This window comes from Mchenga conophoros, linkage group LG3 (genome assembly GCF_057382185.1).
Source record: "Mchenga conophoros isolate Kocher_MC1m ecotype Shallow Benthic linkage group LG3, M_conophoros_male_GT1.1, whole genome shotgun sequence".
Taxonomy (NCBI): Eukaryota; Metazoa; Chordata; class Actinopteri; order Cichliformes; family Cichlidae; genus Mchenga; species Mchenga conophoros.
In genome coordinates, this window is record NC_140528.1 from 20,462,737 (window position 1) to 20,484,588 (window position 21,852).

General features: G+C 43.3%; 2 protein-coding genes across 2 annotated transcripts in view; both read right to left on the reverse strand.

The window, feature by feature from the left end:
* The window catches only part of LOC146577615 (NACHT, LRR and PYD domains-containing protein 12-like), a 199,808-nt gene that overhangs the window by 87,534 nt on the left and 90,422 nt on the right, over nucleotides 1-21,852 (reverse strand). The gene's annotated exons all lie outside the window — the stretch shown is intronic.
* Nucleotides 658-10,375, reverse strand: LOC146577620 (protein NLRC3-like). Its single transcript, XM_085268294.1, has 3 exons — nucleotides 10,168-10,375; nucleotides 8,235-10,026; nucleotides 658-853 (listed from the first exon to the last, which is right to left on the reverse strand). Exons 1-3 carry the CDS (start codon nucleotides 10,373-10,375, stop codon nucleotides 658-660), a joined length of 2,196 nt encoding a protein of 731 aa, XP_085124420.1.

A 21,852-nucleotide genomic window follows, 5' to 3' on the forward strand; every position in this document is an offset into this window, starting at 1 on the left:
AAACTCTCAGCTGTGTCTGTAATCAAACCTCTGTAACTTTGCTTCACTTCAGCAGCATCAGCTCATGTTCACATGTTGATTCATGGTTTGCTTCAGTTTTTGATGGACTGCAGAATATTTTGAAGGTTATCTGCTATAAAAAGCCAGAACAGGAAAATCTGCTTCATGTGTTTCTGTTTGATCCTCAGTGACTTTGACACAAAGGCCTCTGCTGTGATGATCACACCTCTGATCAAGTCTCACAGTGTCAGCTTTGTTTTTATACATATGGATATGTGCTGATAAATGATCAGAGTTATAATATTTCCCACTGCCTGCTGTGTGCCGTGACCTTTGACCTGCTAAAGACAGTCAGCTGTGGATTATTCATTGTTGTGTCTGATACTTAGAACTGTGAGGAAGAACACTACACAGTTAATCAGGGTCCCCTCTCTCTGAATCAGGAAAGGTGGGCAGGCCGCGTGTGGGCCGCGGGCCATACGTTGAGTCTCACTGTTTGAAATGTGAACATTGTTCTGCTGCAGTCAATGGACTAAACCAGAGAAGAAGAAAACAGACTTTACCATGAAGATCCTCAGTGTGGATCAGTATAATATCAGCCTGATGTCTGCAGTTTAGTGTCAGCACAACTTTCACATCATATTCATCTCAGCACAACTAAAACATGCTGACTGACCTCAGAGTTTCAAGTCCACATCCTGGACTCTCCAGGAAACCACACAGATGCTTCACTCCTGAATCCTGCAGGTTGTCGTTGTATCTCAGGTCCAGCTGTCTCAGATGGGAGGGGTTGGACTTCAGTGCTGCTGCCAGATAATCACAGCTGATCTCTGACAAACCACAGTCCTTCAATCTGTATAAAGAATGAAAGATGTAAGTTTATTAGACAAAGTGTGAGCTTGAAATCATTCAGTGTTTCATCATCTGTTCAGAGCTGAAGAAGGTTCAGAATGTAGAAGTTTAGAAAATGGAAACTCCAAACAGCTGAAGCCAACAGGAAGCAGCTTCAAACAAACACAACAAGAGAAAAAACTCTGAATGTTTCACATTAAAGTCGTACATTTCTCATAAAAACAGGACAAAGACTTGAAAAAGTCGTGTTTTTCCTTCCAGGAACCACAAGGCTTCACTTTTAAAGGTGAAGTGTGAAAGAAATGGACATATTTGAAGTCCAACACCTTTTTCCAGTCACATTATTAAAGCAGACAAACTACAAGCTCATTTTCATTCCAACAAGTCATCTTCTGACCTGGACTAACAACACTGGTCTCTATGTGCAGCTGGCTGTGAGACCAGTGCTCAGGGACCGTCTACAAAGTGCAACACTGAAAGAACATCACACACTAGCTGTGTCCCAAAACGTCGGCTGCATCCTTCAGAGGACCCGGTATTCGCGGTCTACGTGGGCCGGGTCCTTCAAAGATCGAAAAGGCTGGAAGTGCGAGGCTGTGAAATGGGACGGTCGAGCCTTCAGATTTGCGTCACCGCTGTGTCGGTGGAGTTTAATAACCTCGGCTGTCTGCTCCTTGCTATCTAAAATATAACAGGACACTGGCGTAAATTCTCGACCGTCTCACACTTCTGTTTAATCAGTTTCCTGTTTAACGTTTATTCAGCTGTGTGAAAATCCCGGAGGAACTTTGATCTCAGCCAAACCGATTTACTCCGGAACAAATAAAACACAGAAAAAAGGCAAACAATTACATTTTTAAGTTATCCGAGTGACTTATATATCATGTTTAACCTGAGTAGTGAAAGAGCGGGGTCTGAAAACGATGAAGCCGGGCGTCCGCTGCTCTCGCCGGCTGGAGTGACCATTGAACCCCCCGGCTTGCTAGCGAGCGGGTGGGTAACAGACGTCTCCGAAAACGTCGGCACACTTTTGCAAATATGTGATGTCTTGATAAACCAAGCAGATATTTGAAGTTTACACAGCTACTTTCTCACCTGAAAATATGTTAAAAGTTTATTTTGTGACCCAGAAAGATTAATAAGAGTAATTTGAAAACTTAGTAGCTGCCGCCATTGTTGGCAGCTGAAATTTGGCTGGGCCGCGCTATGAATTCTGGGATATGGTGGGCCACGAAGGACACACCCGACGAATCCTTCAAAATCGGGGAAATGAAGGACGCATTTGTCAGGCACATTTGAAGGAGTCGACAAATACGGACAGCCTTCATCGCCTGGCTGTGACGTAATCGGCCTTCAAATGCAGCCTCTGGAGGATGCAGCCGACGTTTTGGGACACAGCTACTAATTTGCTTCCATCATCCAACCTGAAGAGGAAACAGGGACGGCTCCCCTTCAAAGTAAAAGCTGCTCCTTTTGGACACAGTATCAAAGAAAGTCTACAGTATAACATAGAAAAGACAGAACAAAGTTTTGGTTGTTTTTAAATTGTGCAGAAATGAAACTACACTAAGCTCAATTATGTGACAGACATTTCATCCCATGTCAGTTTGGCCTCATCCTGGGCCGGATTATCCAGCACACACTCTGACCACAGGTCCATGTTGAGCAGGATGAGCTGCTGGCTAATCTGGAGGCTGTAGCAGCAGCTCACAGTCACAGTGGGTTTCCACTCATGAAAAAGCTCTGGCTGCTTCATTTCTCATCTCATATCAGAGACTTTAATGCTTCACTGAAGCTGTACTGTGATGCTTCCATATCCCAGTGAGGCCTCCATAATGATTTCAGCTGTTCTGTACACACACTGTGTGCCCTGTATGGCTCAAAGTCTCTGCAGCCTGTTTTTATCTGCTATCATCAGATCTTCATCATCCTCATTCACATCCCTCACACACTCTACAGCCTCATCAGCACTGACTTCATCTTCACTGACTGATGGAGCACAACATGAACCTGTGGAGGCTGAAACACTGTCCTGTCAAACATCTCCCCGTCACCACTCCACTTCTGTCAGCCTTTAAATGAACCCTGCTCAAGTCTGTCACTTCTGTTTGGAGCCAAAAGAGGTTAAAGATTACGCCACTACATTCTTGTCTAGAAAATATTAAAGTGTATTTGGTGACACACAAAAAAGGGTAAAAGTATAGTTTGGGTCCACACATGTCCAAACCCTGGTGTGTAGGCCTACTTAGTATTGAGAAAAGCCCACTAAAAGAACGCCCACCAGACCAAAGCAATGGTGTTGACTTGATCAGCATTAACCCCGCCCCCTGACTTTGATGGGTGAAGCTGACAAATAAAATGTATTTATGAACAGCGATGCAGGGCCAGGAGTAGCAACGTGAATTAAATAAATACATCATTAAATAATTCATTAAATGTGTCAGTAAAATAATTAAAATAGAAAACAAACCAACAAAATATGTAATTAACTAATTTGAATTGTACATAAATACTTAATGAATTATTTTAAATGAAATTAACCGATAATTCATTGTGATTTTGTTTTGTGTTTTGATGAGCTAATAATCAGCTCTCTTTTTCTCATTGTTGTTCTAAGCCGCTTATCCAAAGGTAAGGCACTACCTGTTGAATTATTTCCAAAGTGTGCCAAATTGGACATTACAAATTAAAGTCTACTCACTGAAATTACTGGGGAATGTCTGCTTTGATTTTGATGACAATCTCATGACAGTACTGAGGATTTAATGCAGTTGGACTGCTAAAAATGATTGAATGCGGTTGGACCGCTAAAGGATTTAATACGGTTGGACCGCTAAAGGATTTAATACGGTTGGACCGCTAAAGGATTTAATACGGTTGGACGGTGGAAAGCAGTTGGACTGCTGAGTGATTTTAGTATATTAGGGAATTTGGTTATTGTTTGGGGTGGAGCCCGTATTGGTTATAAGGTTGGACCTGCTTCAGTCTTACACTTTTTTGGCTGTTTTACTGTTGTTCCAAAGTATTATAAATTATTCAAGAACGTCAGTTGGACTGATAGGAAGCACAGTGCTCAGAGGTAACGCTTGCCAATGCCAAGGACGCTTAGGCATTGTCCTCGAAGAGGGATAGTCAGTTGGTCACTGTGGAGCTTGGGGCACTCCAGAATAACTAGGAGTTAGAGTCTCCTTACCGTTTGGAACGGTAGTCTGCGCTTTTTTGGCCAGCAGAAGTTGGACTTCGGGCGTGTAACTTTAACTTAAAACTTCGGGGTAAGCCTTGGCTGTGAAATGCCAAAAATAGAGCTTCAGGCAAAGTTTGGGTTGGTTGACGCTTTTAAATTGAGTTAGGGATTTTAGAGATGAGGCCAGAAACTGTTGGACAGATACTGGTTAATTGATCACAAAAAAGTTGGACTTTATCGGTTGGACCGTTAACTTAAATTTGTCGAAATTGTTTAGGCGCTAAAGCTGACAGATGTGACAGTGGTTGTAAATATAAGACGTCTTTGTAATATAAAATAAGAGATCTCTGTGTGAAAGGAGTCTGAGGCAGTGCTGGAGCTATTTTTAGACTGTGTGTGTGTGAGTGTGAAAATGCAAATTAGTCAGCAGTGAACTGTTTAAACCACAGTTGGTTTTACAAATACTGCTGCAAACATTGTTGAGTGTGTGTTTAAGACGACATTTATGTTCATTAGAGGGCTATAAATAAAGTTTTGAGTTGCCGTAGTGGATGTATAGTAATTGACTGAGTTTTGATATATAAATATAGTGAGTGCACTGTATATATTTAAGACTAACATATTACTTTTAGGAGTAACCTCTCATCAGCAATAAATGCTGGTGTGTTTTATTTTTTCTATTCTATGTGTGTGCTGTGAGAATTAATAGAGGTTTCAATTGTTTTCTTTGACTTGCTCTTTCTGATTATGAAAGGCATGTCTGAAATACTCTTAGGAAAGCGTGTTGTGAGTATATTCCTCAACTCTTGTCACAGTTTAAGTGTGTGAATGCTGTGAGTAGCAGGTTTTGAGTGATTGGGTGTGATTTGTACAAAATAATAAATAATAATAACACTATGAAAGTTGATAGTAGAGTGAGTGCAGAAGTGGAAGTGTGAGAGAAAAGGCGGTGTGTGTGTGAGACGATCTGACAAACGCAAAGAATTTAGTATATTTAGAAGTGTGTGCGTGAAATAAGGGTGAATTGTTTTAGATCAAGACTTAGTAAAACAAGAGTTTTATTAGCCTGTAAAAAAAACAAAACAGGAGAGATAGAAACAGAAAATATGGTTCTGAGCAGCTGCAAGGTTGACAGGAAATGGTGTGTGTGACAGGAACTTTGCATGCCCATAAAAGGAACTGACTGTGACAAGTGAGCACACAGAGAGAGAAACATACGAGTTAAACTCCAGGCAGATGAAGCAAATGGAGGTTTTAAGAAAAGAAATGAAAAGGATATTAATTGTATGCTTTAGTGTGTCAATACAGGTGGACTTCTTTCAACCTAGAATCTTGAGTACAAAACCATTGATTAACAGAATTGGGAGGAAAACAGGCCAGATTTTGGCTTAAAATTTTACAGCTTGACCTCCCACTTGTCCCGATCCTGAGAAGAAGCTCATAGGACAGTTAATCTCCTGATGAAGACCGACAGAACATCGTGGACTTCAAGAATTAACAGCAGGCAAAAGACAGTGCAACTGAAACTACACTGACGATACCAGCAGCAGCATGGAAGAAAAGCACGTGATGGAAAATGCACGGTGAACTGCAGGCTGGTAAGAACAGTGTGACATAACTGTTTAAAGACACTGAATGGGATATTTTGCCAGGCTGGGATTTAATCTAAAAGGAAAATACTGAAAAGAGCAACGGAGAAGAAACAGAGAAGAAACAGACTGTGTTTGCTGGGGATCACAAGACAACAAAGGACACTAAGAGAAGGGCACAGGGGCCAGTGGGAAGGTGAAGCCCAGACGAGTTCGACTGCGAGAATAGAGGGTACAATTGGGTTGAAATTGAAGCCGGAACTCAGGATGGTTTAGGGATGTCCACGTCACAAACAAAGAGGTAAACAAAAAGAAGGTAAAATAAAGAGAGAAAATAACTGACAATTACATTAATGAATAGAAGACACACATACAGATATTACATAGATTTATTTTTAGGATAAAGGGGAGAGCTTATACATAGAAATGACTTTTTATACATATTGCATTTTGTGCCTTTAAGGGAGTTGTGGCTCAATTCGTCTCTTGTGGGTCACGAGCCTTTGGCTAGCGCTATGATTAGCCAATCTACTGTGAGGATGATATGAGTTATTGAAGGATTGCACACGCTTACAGACATATAGAGTCCATAAACACACATGACAGTATTGATTCCAGGCAAAAGGCCTCAAATTAATTTAGCGTTTAACTGAACTTGAGCTGGCCCTGTAACAAGTGACAGAAAAGAGGAACTGAATAGGAGTTTCTTGCTTTAGAGAAGGACCAAAGGAAGGAAAGCATATATTTTGGTTAAGTCTGATAAACTAGAATGAGAAGGTATTGTTACATCAAAGGAGCAAGATGAAATAAAAAGGCTATACCAAAAACAGGCTATAACATAGGAAATGTGAGTTTTAAAATGAAGTTAGTGTTAACACACAGGAGTTGTTTCAAGGCAGCGTTTAGCTGTGATAAAATGTATGCAGGAGTAATTGCTTATATGTTTAAACTTAATTGATTAAAGTGGTTGTTTTTTTTGGGATCTTTTAGTAGAATAGGCGCTTATAATGATTTTCTTGTGAAAGGAGATTCTAGGTCAGAGTGGAGGCCTTGCAGCAGCGAGAGTTCTGTGTACAGGATGTTGATGATTAGATAAGGCAAGCGACAGGAAACGCATGCAGGGACGTGAAAGCAGCGTTTTAAGAGTTTTAAAATGATGAGTAACGTTGAAGAATATATATAAATACAAGTCAATAAGTCAAGAAGATAATTAGGATCAGGCTTTTGATTAAAGAGTCCCAAAGATGATAAGTTAGGGAGGTGCAGGAAAAGGTGTTTGGTTTGCTTTACACAAGATCTCGGCGACCACAGGGGGGTGAGGATCCTGGAGGCCCGAGGCATGATGGACCACAAGAGAGGGATGCAGAAAAAACCTAATCTTACGCATGGAGTGTTCTCGAGGGGGAGCTGGTGTTTATTACTGGACCACTTAGATGACATGAGGTTGTCTGATTTGCTGAGCCAGAGGACGGCTAGAGAGGGTCAGAGCGGGAGTGGTGACCCCGATGTCCATGATGCCATGGATGGACATGGAAGCAGCTGAGTGGGCCGAGGAGTGACCCAACACAATGTATTGTGACCTCTGGTGTTCCAGAGGTCGAGAGAGGGAGTATTGAGATTGGAGAGATATTTTGCTGCTATTGTTAATAATCATCATCATTACCATTGCATTAATAATATAATCTACAGAATTGATATTGCATTCAGATGTTTAAACAGTGTGTGTCTTTCAGAAAGACTAAGTTGCAGGCTGACAGGAAGTTGCAGGTTTGAAGAGTGTGCCTTTTGCAGAACTGAAACCGAAAGCAGAGTCTAAGTGCAGGTTATTTTGAGGAGCCTTTAAGGACGAGACACACACTTAGTTAAAGAGAATCATTTATAGGTGGAAGTTTAATCATGTTTTGCTCGGGGTTGCAAAAGAGCAGTTTGTCGCAGAACTGCTGCTGATGTGTCAAGATGATAAGCGAGCATCCGGCAGTGACAGGAAGTACCTGCCATGAAGATAGGAGATAATGTTCTTTTAAACTGTGTTAAAAGTCATTGTGGTTTTGATTTGACGTATGCATATATTCTGTTTGTGACGTATGAGGGGGCGTCATTAAATTCAAGCCCTGATGGTATAAAATATCTGTTTATGCTTTGATTAAGTCGGAGATCAGCCCGGTCTGCGAACGGAGCTGGTCTTCCCACGCGTGTATTTCATTAAAATCGTTTGACCAAGTTCTGGACCATGGTTGTTTGTACTCTCCTTCCCCAATATTTGAACCTTAACATTAGTTTACTCAAAATAAATTTAAGACATCAATATTAAAGGTTAAGTTATGATAATGAATACATGCAACTATAACTGATGACATAAGAATTTGGATATTTTAAGCTAAAGCGAAGGTGCTGACTCACTTGGCATGTTACTCTCAAATCCTCCCTAATAACAATAACATAATTACACTTTAGCCACAAGAGGGCAGCAGCATTAATACAAGTCACATGTATATAAAGGTACAGTGATTATATTACAGTGATTTTGACAAAAACAAAACAGAGGTTCATGGCAGTGTGTTTTCCATAACATACCAACCAAATTAAATAATAAAAACTTTATAACTTACAGAGCTTTTTTAGAGACTTTGACCACTGGCAGCAGCCTCAGAAGAGCCTCCTCTGAAGCAGAGTATTTATTCAGGTCAAACACGTCCAGATCTTTTTCTGATGACAGTAAGATGAAGACCAGAGCTGACCACTGAGCAGGAGACAGTTTATCTGTGGAGAGACGTCCTGAACTCAGGGACTGTTGGATCTCCTCCACTAGAGAACGATCATTCAGTTCATTCAGACAGTGAAACAGATTGATGCTTTTCTCTGCAGACAGATTCTCACTGAGCTTCTCCTTGATGTACTGAACTGCTTCTTGATTGCTCTTTGAGCTACTTCCTGTTTGTGTCATGAGGCCTTGCAAACGAGTTTGATTAGTCTTCAGACCCAAGAGAAAACGAAGGAACAAGTCCAGGTGTCCATTGGGGCTCTGTAAGGCCTTGTCCACAGCACACTGGTAGAAGTATTTCTTTGAAGATTTTCTTGTTTGAAACACCTTCCAAGTTGTTTCTTGCTCTTCCAGCAGATTGAGCCCAGAGTTGATGAAGGTCAGGTGGACATGAAGAGCAGCCAGAAACTCCTGAACACTGAGATGAACAAAGCAGAACACCTTGTCCTGGTACAGTTGTTTCTCCTCTTTAAAGATCTGTGTGAACACTCCTGAGTACACTGAGGCTGCTCTGATATCGATGCCACACTCTGTCAGGTCTGGTTCATAGAAGATCAGGTTTCCTTTCTGCAGCTGATCAAAAGCCAGTTTTCCCAGTGACTCAATCATCTTCCTGCTCTCTGGACTCCAGTGTGGATCTGTCTCAGCTCCTCCATCATATTTGATCATCTTCACTTTGGCCTGAACCACCAGGAAGTGGATGTACATCTCAGTCAGGGTGTTGGGCAGCTCTGCTCCCTCTCTGGTTTCCAGCACATCCTCCAGAACTGTAGCAGTGATCCAGCAGAAGACTGGGATGTGACACATGATGTGGAGGCTTCGAGCTTTCTTGATGTGGGAGATGATCCTGCTGGCCTGCTCCTCATCTCTGAATCTCTTCCTGAAGTACTCCTCCTTCTGTGGGTCAGTGAACCCTCTGACCTCTGTCACCATGTCGACACACTGAGGAGGGATCTGATTGGCTGCTGCAGGTCGTGTTGTTATCCAAAGGCGAGCAGAAGGGAGCAGGTTCCCTCTGATGAGGTTTGTCAGCAGCTCATCCAATGAGGTGGACTTTCTTGTTTCAGTCAGGATTTTAGTTTTGTTGAAGTCCAAATTAAGTCGACACTCATCCAGACCATCAAGTATGAACACAACCTGGAAGTCTTCAAGCCTGCAGATTCCTGATTCGTTAGTTTGATTAAAGAAGTGATGAACAAGTTCCACCAAGCTGAACTTTTCCTCTTTCAGCACATTCAGCTCTCTGAAAGTGAATGGAAATATGAACTGGATGTCCTGGTTGGCTTTGTCTTCAGCCCAGTCCAGGCTGTATTTCTGTGTTAAGACTGTTTTCCCAATGCCAGCCACTCCCTTTGTCAGCACTGTTCTGATTGGTTCGTCTCTTCCAGGTGAGGCTTTAAAGATGTCTTCTTGTCTGATTGTTGTTTCTGGTCTGTCTGGTTTCCTGGATGCTGTTTCAATCTGTCTGACCTCATGTTCCTCATTGACCTCTGCAGTCCCTCCCTCTGTGATGTAGAGCTCTGTGTAGATCTGATTCAGGAGGGTTGGGCTTCCTGCTTTAGCGATGCCCTCAAACACACACTGGAACTTCTTCTTCAGTTGGGCTTTAAGTTCTCGTTTACAGAGTGGAGCAAATATTTCTGAAGGTAAGAAATTCAGAAACAAATATTATATAATAAATATCATAGCCTTTCAGTACCCTGAAAGGATGAATGTCTATTGGTCCATTTCTTGAGCTATTAGGAAAGATCAATATTCAGTCTTTAGAGAAATTCTCTTACTGCTCTGCAGATGGTCAGCCATCTCATGCTGCTTAAGTCTCCTCAAGAAGTGGAGTGTGATCTTCAGAAATGCTTCTCTGCAGCTCTTTCTTTCATCTTCATCCTCACCTTCAAACATCTCCTCATCCTCCATCTGGCTCTTTAAAGTTTCTGGGTGATCTGGACTCAGAAGTTTCTGGATCTTCTTCAGCTCGTTCTTCACAAACATGGTGATGTTGTCCTCCAGCCGCTGGAAAAGAAAACTATATGAATTACCCAGTGGTAAATGGACTGGTTCTTATATAGCTCTCTTTGATACTCTGTGCACACAAAGCATTTTATACAACATGCCTCATTCAACCAAGCACATTGTTCTATGCTTAAATACTTTCTTTCACACTCTGATGGATGCATCAGAGGGCAGCTTGGGTTTAGTACATTACCCAGTACATTTGCCAGCCAGGGTTTGATTCACAAACCTAACTAGTAGCTGACCTGCTCCCCTCCTGAGCTACAGTCACCCCAATCTGACTGAAATCATGGAGCCCAAACTCTGACTTATGTTGGACACACTGACAATCCTCTGGTCCACAAAGTGCAGCATAGAGGTGACTGAAAAGAACAAATGTAAACGTAGTACTACAAACCATAACCACAGAGTCCAGGTGTGTTTGATGCTGCTGTGCAGACTGACCAGTGGAAACCTCTGCTCTCTGCTGGTCCACTCTGTGGAGGAGTAATGTATAATTAGCTCATGTTATGTCTGTCCACACACAGACACAAGCTAAAGGTCCATGAAGTGATGTTTGGATGGGTTCAGTCAATCAGATGACTGTCATGGTGAAGCTTTGCTAGTCCTGGTGATCCCACTGAGAATTAACAACTCAGTTTCCAGATGTCTGTAGTTTTCTGCTCAGTTTCTTTAGTCCCATCTCCTGCATAAAGCTTTCCCTCCATGCTCGTGTGACACACTGTAATGTGTGGTCACATTATGTGATTTAAGCTTTTAGGTGTCGTTTTGTTAAGGAAGGGCCTTAATCTTGTGATTTTTGTTGGAGATCCAACATGTGGTGTGATCCCTAGTTACGCCACAAGGGGGCACTTCCGCCCCAGTGAGATGGTTTAGTGTGACGCTACTGCTCGTCTTCAGATCTGGCAGAAGCGAGAGAGGAAACACACTACCTGTCGTCCATCTCATAATTTATCTGTTTTTTTCAGGTTAGTAAGTAATAAGGCCACACATGTGGTCCACATAATTTACATGCCAAATAAGGGTAAAACCTGACCAGCAGTTTGTTTTGCTGGGATCTGTATTCGTCTGTTTTGCTCATTGAAATGTGTTACGATGGAGAGTAGGAGCTAGCTTAGCTCGCCACATCCTAGAGTAGCTGTTAGCTTTGTTGTTTTCTAAACTTAAGGCACCCTCTTGTAACAAAAGTACACCACGGCTCCTGTATATTTGAGTTAATGTGTTCGCAGAGACAGTTTGATATGTTGTCACTGTTATTGTCTAAAGTTAGTGTAATAACCTATAATAATTCTGATCGCTCTGCAATGTTGATGTGGAGATTTCCACTACACAGATACGCCATTAGTATATGGTACAATACTGGAATGTTTGCTTTATCAAACGATGTGTGAAAAAAAGTGTGATTTATAGCTCTTAGTAACAAACAACAGAGATGACTGTTTAGATTTTTGTTTATACTATTATTATACTATTTTAGTTTATTCTGATTTTGGGCTTTGGGAATGTGAGACAGAGATGTTAAGAAGTTTTTGCAACCTGTAGTGAACACATGAATGTGTTTAAATAAAGATCTGGCAGAAGCGAGAGAGGAAACACACTACCTGTCGTCCATCTCATAATTTATCTGTTTTTTTCAGAACCAGACATAATCTGTCAGCCGCCCTCTTGCTTGGGGTGTGTTACAGATTCTTGGGGGCTCGTCCGGGATTGGCTCTCCACATTGCCATGAGCTAATCCCACAACCTACAACACCTCGTGCTGGTAAAGCTGACAACGTGATGCCGGCTGCCCCAAAGTGAGCTGTCTGTGTGAGACAAGCTGAGACCAAGTGAGGAAGAGGGCTGGACCCAAAAGCAACCTACTGCGAGAGACTGGGGAAGACGTCGTCATGGCAGACCAGGAGAGGAAAAGCCTGGTATGGGACATCAGGAAAAGCCTACTGTCGCTGTCATCAAACGAACTTTTCCAGATTGCTTCTACAGTCAGCCCTGCTCCAGGCAAAGATGCTGCAGAGCTTTCCAGCGGAGACGCAGAGGGATGTTTCGAGTACATCCACGCCTTTATGTACAGTAAGAACTTATTAGATGCTGAGGATAGGGGCATGGGAGAACTACTAGCCCTAAAAGATGTTGTCGATGAGGTTGTTCAGTCGCAAAGTAGTGTAATTTTACCTGCTGGGTCAAGTGTAAATACAAAGCCAATGTCCCCACTTATCACTGTCCCACCTACTGCATCAGCCCAACCAGCTAACACTGATGTACTATTTTCTGATGTAACAAATGTAACCACTCCTGTAACAGCAAACGCCAAGCTAATCACTGAGACAACTAATGAACTCAGTTGTGACGTTTCACCAGAGAATGTCCAAAAGATGCTGTTAGACTATGAGGATTTGAGCCGAAAGCTTGGTAGGTTGATGCACATTCCCACACCTCAAGCTACAGCACAACCTACACTCTCAGTCCCACATCACTCTGAGACACAGATGGACGTTTCCAGACACAGAGGACCCGAACAAGTAGTATCATTGAAGGATCTGTCCTACATCCATCGCCGTGAATTCAAAGTTCAAGGAGGCCAAATTGGAGATCACTCATCCGATATAAGCTTTAACAGTGTTTGCAGACAGATAGAGGAGGGGATAAAGGACAATCTCACTGAGTCTGAGATCGTGAGAGGTGTGCTAAGGATAATAAAGCCAGGAGATTTCAAGGACATGCTGGTCAATAAAGAAGACATGACTGTGGCTGAGCTCAAGGGGTTCCTCCAGTCGCACTTAGGTGAGAGGAATAGCACAGAACTATTCCAAGAACTAATGTGTGCCAAACAAAATGAGCATGAAACCCCTCAGCAGTTCCTCTACCGTGTTATTGGACTGAAGCAAAGAATATTGTTTGGGTCAAAACAGCCAGGGACTGATATCAGGTATAGCCCAGATACAGTACAAGATGTCTTCCTACACACAGTGTATCAGGGAATAGGACACAAGTACAACGATATTCGCAGGGAGCTTAAACCTTTACTTTCAGACAACACAGTTACAGATGAGACAATCCTAAAGCATGTCATGAGGGTAACAAGTGATGAAAGTGAACGACAAAGGCGTTTGGGGTCAACACAACGCTCAAGACAAGCTGCTGCACATAGTCTACAGGTTGAGGGAGAACAGGTTAAGCAGGCAAATATAAAGAAAGACATGACAGAGCATAGAGCTAAATCAGATGAAGTACAGAAGCTTGCAGAGAAAATAGATGTGCTCACCAAATTAGTAGACACCCTAGCAGAGAAAGTGGAGAGGAGCCAGTCATACAGCTGTCTACCCCCCAAGCCACAAGCAACCAGAAGAGGAAGCCGTTATGGTTGTCCAAAATGTGTGCAGGAGGGGTTACAAGATTGTAAACACTGCTTCTCTTGTGGCGAACAGGGACACAGAGCTGTGGGTTGCCTAAAAAACCCTAAGCAGCAGGGAAACGTGAACCGGTTGCTGTGGGGGGACAAACAGTAACCGGAGTCCTTCCCAAGTCCCAATTCACAGACAGGGGAGCTGAAACAGACACCACCCACAAGGTGACGGGGAACAGTAGTTTCAAAACAACTATTGAAACAGCTGCTGTTAACAAAAAGCATAGCCGTGAGAGAACTGCTGCTGACCCCCTAAAAGACACGATGCCTACCAATGAACCTGTTGCCAAATTAATAGGTAGGAAAGCTTTGACTAAGTGTATTCTCAATGGCCTCGCAGTCAATGCTCTCTTGGACACTGGGGCCCAAGTCAGCATAATAGACCGCCATTGGAGAGACAAGTACTTACCTGATCTTGACGTTCGCCCCCTGACTGAGCTAATTGAGCTCATGGAGGATAAAAAGACACTGGAAGTGTATGCGGTCAATGGAGGGCTAATCCCCTTTGATGGCTGGGTGATCATAACCCTGAACTTACCAGGAAATGAGGACCCAGATTTATCAGTCAGTGTACCCTTCCTGGTGAGCTCGTTGCCCTTAGAAATGCCACTTTTGGGATTCAATGTGGTTGAAGTAGTGATTCAGGGAAAACCAGAAAGGCTAGCTTCCACTTTAAGTCGCCTCCTAGGTGGGGCAATGTCCATCCCAGATGACACAGCAAAGACTATTGTCCATTTTGTGCAGACAAAAAAACCTGTTTCTGCTCAGGGGCGCCTGAGAACAGGTCCGAAAGACAAAGTCATCCCAGCTGGTAGCGTAACCTGGGTAAAATGTAAAGTACCACCACAGTTTGACTCTGGCGACCCACTAGTGCTGTTCGAACCTGAGGAAAATTGCCCACAGTTACAACAGCTAGATGTGGGTGAGGGCCTCTTAGAAGTTCAGATGGGCAGAACTCCACATGTAAATTTGCCTTTAGGAAACCAGACAAAACACGACATTATTCTACCTCGAAAAGCTTTGATTGGCAGTATCCAGCCTATCAAGAAAATTGTTGAGACTGACTCACTCCCAAACAGAGACCTGGAGATTCAGAGTCCTACCACTGCACCACCTACTGCAAGTTGTTCCACTCTATTGTGGCATCCACCCGTTGATGTACATCACCTCACAGAGGAGCAGCAGGGAGTTGTAAAGAAAATGCTGTTTGAGGAGTCAGCTGCTTTTGCAAAGGATGCTAATGATATAGGCTGTATTACAAGCCTAGAGCTGTCACTAAATCTTAAAGATGACATCCCTGTGCAAAAAGCCTACAGCTCAGTTCCAAAGCCATTATTCAACGAAGTAAAGGAGTATATCCAGGACCTTCTAGCAAAGGGCTGGATAATCAAATCAAAATCTCCTTATGCTGCCCCTGTTGTATGTGTCCGCAAAAAGGATGGCACATTACGCCTGTGCATCGACTACCGGTTACTAAACCAGAAAACCATACCTGATAGGCACCCACTGCCCCGTATCCAAGATCTGATCGATACGCTGGGGGGCCACTGCTGGTTCAGTATTCTTGACCAAGGAAAGGCGTACCACCAGGGATTTATGGCAGAGGGCTCAAGGCATCTCACAGCCTTTGTAACTCCCTGGGGGTTGTATGAGTGGGTCAGAATACCCTTCGGCCTCTCCAATGCGCCTGCAGCCTTTCAGAGGAGTATGGAGGAGATGCTGGATGCATTTAGGGATGAATGTTGCATTCCCTACCTAGATGACATCCTCTGCTATGCCAAAACCTTTGAGGAGCATGTTGAGGGCGTCCGCAAAGTTTTGAAAGCACTTCAGCATCACGGTGTGAAGCTAAGGCCTGAAAAGTGTGAACTCTTTTGCAGACAAGTAAGATATTTGGGTCGCCTTGTATCAGCAGAGGGTGTGCAAATTGACCCAAAGGATCTAGAGGCTGTGCAGTCACTCAGGGCCAAAACACCGCAGACTGTTGGCGATGTGAGGCGGCTCCTGGGCTTCCTCAGCTACTACCGTAGCTATATTCAGGACTTCTCACGTATCGCAAAGCCTGTGTATGAGCTTCTCCAAGCCAAGTCTGACATGTCACGAGCACCACCTCACCAGAGGAAAACCAAAGGCAGTCAGCTGTCTTCCAATACTCCTGTGGTGTGGACTGGTGAACACCAGGGGGCACTGGAGCAACTCATTGACATGCTCACCCACCCTCCAGTCCTGGCCTACCCAGACTTCCACTTACCTTTCTTGCTACACACAGATGCCTCAGAGCAAGGCCTTGGCGCTGTACTCTATCAGCAGCAAGATGGTAAGCTAAGGGTTATTGGGTATGGCTCCAGAACGCTGTCTCCAGCCGAGAAAAACTATTGCCTGCACAGTGGGAAATTAGAATTTCTGGCGCTTAAATGGGCGGTGTGTGAAAAGTTTAGAGACTACCTCTATTATGCCCCACACTTCACCATCTATACTGACAACAACCCTCTGACTTACATAATGAGCACTGCTAAGCTTAATGCTGTTGGGCATCGCTGGGTTGGGGAGTTGTCAGATTTCCGGTTTGAGATAAAATACAGACCAGGAAAGGTAAATATAGATGCTGACACGTTGTCCCGCATGCCCCTTGACATTGAGAAGTACGTGACAGCATGTACTGAGGGGCTCTCTCATGAAGTTGTGCAAACCACATGGGGTGGGGCCAAAGCAGCCCAGGAACAGGATGTAGCTTGGGTCGCCATCCTGGCTCTTACTGCTAACACGAACCAAGACCCCCCAACTTCACTTCCAACCATAAGCAGTGAGGAGTTGGTGAAGGCTCAAAGGGAAGACCCAGCAGTGGGAGAAATCATTCGGCTAAAAGAGACAAATGCTGTAATGACAAACGAGATACGACAAACAGTAGGTAAAGCTGCAAGGAGATTGCTTCATGAATGGAGCAAACTGTGCCTTGACAATGGACTTTTGTATCGACGTACTACTGAAAGACAGCAACTTGTTCTCCCAGCAGTTTACAAGGCCAAGGTACTAAAATACCTCCATGACGACATGGGACACATTGGTACTGACCGAGTACTGGCCCTAGCTAGAGAGAGGTTCTACTGGCCATTTATGAAACAGGAAGTTGAAAACTATGTCACAAGGAAGTGTCCCTGCATAAAACAAAAAAAACCGGTTGGACATGTCCGTGCCCCAATGGGCACAATCACTTCAAACTCACCTTTGGATCTTGTATGCATAGATTACCTGCACCTAGAGCCCAGCCGAGGTGGATATGAATATATCCTGGTCGTAGTAGATCATTTTACAAGGTTTGCTCAAGCATACCCGACCAAAAATAAGTCAGGCAAGACAGCAGCTGAGCGCATCTTTGGTGATTTCATCCAGCGTTTTGGATATCCCGGCAGGCTGCATCACGATCAGGGTCGTGAGTTTGAAAACGAGCTCTTTCGGACTTTAAGAGAGAAAGCTGGAATTGGACACTCAAGGACCACACCGTATCACCCCCAATGTAATCCCGCCGAGAGATTTAATCGGACTCTCTTGCAGATGCTTAGGACACTCGGCAACAAAGAAAAGCAATGCTGGAAAGATCACCTTCAGCAAACAGTGCACGCTTACAATTGTACGCGGCATGAGTCAACAGGGTATTCCCCTTACTTTCTGTTGTATGGGCATCACCCCCGTCTCCCAATAGACTTGTTGTTTGGCCTGGTTGGGGAGAAAAAAACTGTGTCTCACAAACATTATGCTGAAAAGTGGGCAGAAAAGATGACTGAGGCGTACAAGATAGCCAGTGACAATAGTAAACTGTCCAGCGCACGAGGCAAATCATACTATGACAAAAAACTCAGGGGTGTCGTCTTGCATCCTGGGGACAGGGTCCTCGTTAGAAATCTTGGTGAAAGAGGTGGGCCTGGAAAACTCAAGTCATACTGGGAAAAGAGTATCTACGTAGTCAAAGCACAAGTAGCTGACAACCCTGTGTATGTCGTCTACCGAGAAGCAGGAGATAAGGATAAGACTAGAGTGCTTCACCGTAACTTGTTACTACTTGTGAATGACTTACCAGTTGAGGCCCCACAGCACATTCCTGAACCTACACCAAAGAGACAAACAAAATCAAACAACCTGCCAGGGGACAGAGGCAGGAGGAGGCAACAGACTGAAACAAGTGACTCAGACTCTGAAGAGAGTACTGGAAAATTCTGGTTGAGGCTTCCTGTAAAAGAAAGAGAGCCCATCAAAGGAAAGACTTACCATAGGATATCTACTGCAGAACAGCCCCACCCAGCCTCCGGTGAAGAAAACAGTCATGCGAAGGTACCCATCAGGGAAGAAAGCTGTATTGGCCGGCCAGTCAGCCAAGATCAAGTCAGTCTAGGAGACAACTTTCCAGAGGCGCTTTCACTACATGACCCAGTTCCATCAGAAAGTGCAGATGATGAACTGTCAATTCCAAATGAGGACGAACTGTCTGCACGCACCCCTCCACGATGTTCTACTAGCGACATGAGAAGGTCGACTAGGGAGAGGAAACCAAGGCAGATGCTGACATACCAAACACTGGGTGAACCATCGTACCAGCCTCATCCTACAGTTGCAACGCTCTCCTCACCCTACATGCCACCATGGACAGTTCCTTATCATATTCCAACACCCACATGCTTTACACCTCACCTTTCATATGCTTACACACCTTACATATACACACCTTTGTTATATTGAATAAGTGTATGTGTCAATGTTTTTGAGAAAAATTGAGGTTTGAATGCCAGGAGCCATTCTTATTTTGTCAGGGAGCGTGTGACACACTGTAATGTGTGGTCACATTATGTGATTTAAGCTTTTAGGTGTCGTTTTGTTAAGGAAGGGCCTTAATCTTGTGATTTTTGTTGGAGATCCAACATGTGGTGTGATCCCTAGTTACGCCACAAGGGGGCACTTCCGCCCCAGTGAGATGGTTTAGTGTGACGCTACTGCTCGTCTTCAGATCTGGCAGAAGCGAGAGAGGAAACACACTACCTGTCGTCCATCTCATAATTTATCTGTTTTTTTCAGGTTAGTAAGTAATAAGGCCACACATGTGGTCCACATAATTTACATGCCAAATAAGGGTAAAACCTGACCAGCAGTTTGTTTTGCTGGGATCTGTATTCGTCTGTTTTGCTCATTGAAATGTGTTACGATGGAGAGTAGGAGCTAGCTTAGCTCGCCACATCCTAGAGTAGCTGTTAGCTTTGTTGTTTTCTAAACTTAAGGCACCCTCTTGTAACAAAAGTACACCACGGCTCCTGTATATTTGAGTTAATGTGTTCGCAGAGACAGTTTGATATGTTGTCACTGTTATTGTCTAAAGTTAGTGTAATAACCTATAATAATTCTGATCGCTCTGCAATGTTGATGTGGAGATTTCCACTACACAGATACGCCATTAGTATATGGTACAATACTGGAATGTTTGCTTTATCAAACGATGTGTGAAAAAAAGTGTGATTTATAGCTCTTAGTAACAAACAACAGAGATGACTGTTTAGATTTTTGTTTATACTATTATTATACTATTTTAGTTTATTCTGATTTTGGGCTTTGGGGATGTGAGACAGAGATGTTAAGAAGTTTTTGCAACCTGTAGTGAACACATGAATGTGTTTAAATAAAGATCTGGCAGAAGCGAGAGAGGAAACACACTACCTGTCGTCCATCTCATAATTTATCTGTTTTTTTCAGAACCAGACATAATCTGTCAGCCGCCCTCTTGCTTGGGGTGTGTTACACTCAGATGCCCTGGAACAAGGTGCTCTCTTTATATCAGTGACTGGTTTAAAGGGACAACTTGCAGTGCTCGCCAAACTTTGTGTCAGCAAAAGTAGTTCTAATGTTTCTTACATTTATTACATTTTTACATTTTTACACACACAAATCAATGAACGCAAAAACATGAACTTTCCAGATATTTTGTTTTACAATGTTACAAAACTCAGTTCACAACTACACAGTCTGATTTACAAGTACAAAATATTTATGACCACAGTTTGAGCCGATGTATGTCCCGAGTCTGTGGACTCAGTGGTTTTGTTTTGATTGTTATTGTCTTTTGTTACAATTTCATTCTGATTAAGATTTTCTAGTTCTGAGGTTTTGGTTTCTGTGTTCCCTCTGTACTGTGTTAGTATTGTGTCTCTGTGTTCACTTCCTGTTTTATTTTGACAGTGCCATGTCCTATGTTAGTGTGTCTACTTTTGCTTCCCCTTGTCTGGTTATGTCCAATGAATCCTGCTGTGTCTCCCTTTTCTCATTCCCTGATTTCTCTTTTGTGTATATGAGCCCTTTGTTTTCTCCTGCTTGTTGCTGGTTCGTCTGTGTTGTCTCCCCGTGTCTCCGTTTAAGGTTTCAGGTTAGTTTTTTAGTTTTTCAGTAGAGGTTATCTTAGCTTCTGCACAGGCCATCTCCACTGCACTTCACCGTTTCAATAAAGCTCACTCACTTCACAGCAGTGTTGGCATCTTGGGTCCTTTATTAAATTCAACATGGCTCGCCCCGCTAGCCGTGACATAAGATGTGAAAACAATATCCAAAAAACACGAGAGACAAACAGGGAATAGTTTTAAGGTGCAGGGCCAACAAACTGAGTCTAGCCATGAACTCAGAGTTGATTGAATTAGCATTTTGAATTGGCTGATCTGAGTTACTTCAATCAAGTCTATGTTCACTTTGAGTTAAGATTATACGTGATTAATGTAAAAGAAAAAAGCCGTCATCAGCAACTGATTCTGATTTAGCAGGTTTTCAAATCTAAACGGTACCCATCGCTAGCTGGCTGTAGTTAAACCTTTACTTAAAAAGCATCCCTAGACCCAGCTGTCTTAGCTAATTATAGGCCAATCTCCAACCTGACAATCCTTGAAAGAGTAGTTGGGGGGAGACAATCAGAGGGGCAGTGTGATGATCTTAGGTTACAAACTACTGCAGTCAAGTCATTAAGGGAGACGGGATCAAACTGCTCTAAGACAGCTGAGCACACAGGAGAAAGACTCTGATCTGAGGCAGCAGTCGGCGAGACAAGAGCCCTAATAGATAGAAGCTTGTTGTTAAAAAACGCTAAAAAGAGTGACGCTGAAAAACTAGTTCATGCATTTATTACTTCCAGGCTGGACTACTGTAATTCATTATTATCAGGATGTCCTAAAAACTCACTGAAAAGCCTTCAGTTAATCCAAAATGCTGCAGCAAGAGTCCTGACAGGGACTAGAAAGAGAGAGCAGATTTCTCCTGTTTTGGCTTCCCTTCATTGACTTCCTGTTAAATCCAGAATTCAAAATCCTGCTCCTCACATACAAGCAGTATTGGGACTAACGCGTTATTAACTCATTCACTGCCATTGACATCTATAGCCGTCAATTGCAGTGCATGAGTCAATGGGTTTAACTCATTCACTGCCAATGGCTGGCAGTGAATGAGTTAAGTAACGCGTTACAGTAACTACGTTATTATTGTGGTAACGAGCACGGTAACTAGTTATTATGCCAAAATCAGGAACGCGTTAGTCGTTACTGAGATTTAGATAGGGTCGTTACTCGTTACTTCGTGTGGTGGCTATCGCGGAGCTTCCACAGATTCAGTAACATTAGCAAGTGGTGGAGGCCAGCAGGTGGATGAAGGAAAGGGGACGCAGAAGGAAAAGAGACCCGAGGCGGCTGCCGCCGGTCCAAGTGTGACCTGAACTTCAGGTAAGAAGTTATGACCTGCAGTCTCTCTGGGTCAGATATGAACCAAGTTTAGGTGGAGTTTATTTTCGTTATTCTGACTTTTTCCGTACTGCGTGCTAGCTAGCATGACGGAGTTTCTATACAGCTGGGTGGTGCTATGAAGTTAATGATGTTGAACTTTATTTTGTTCATAAGTTATTAGAGTTGCCAACCGTCCCGTCTGGTATTCAGAGAAAATATTACGCGTTTCTTATTGAGGTGAAAAGGATCAGTTTGTCCCGTAATTCAGCTACAATGAAAAAGGCACAAAGCTGGATTTATTCTGTGTCTTTGCTGCACAGC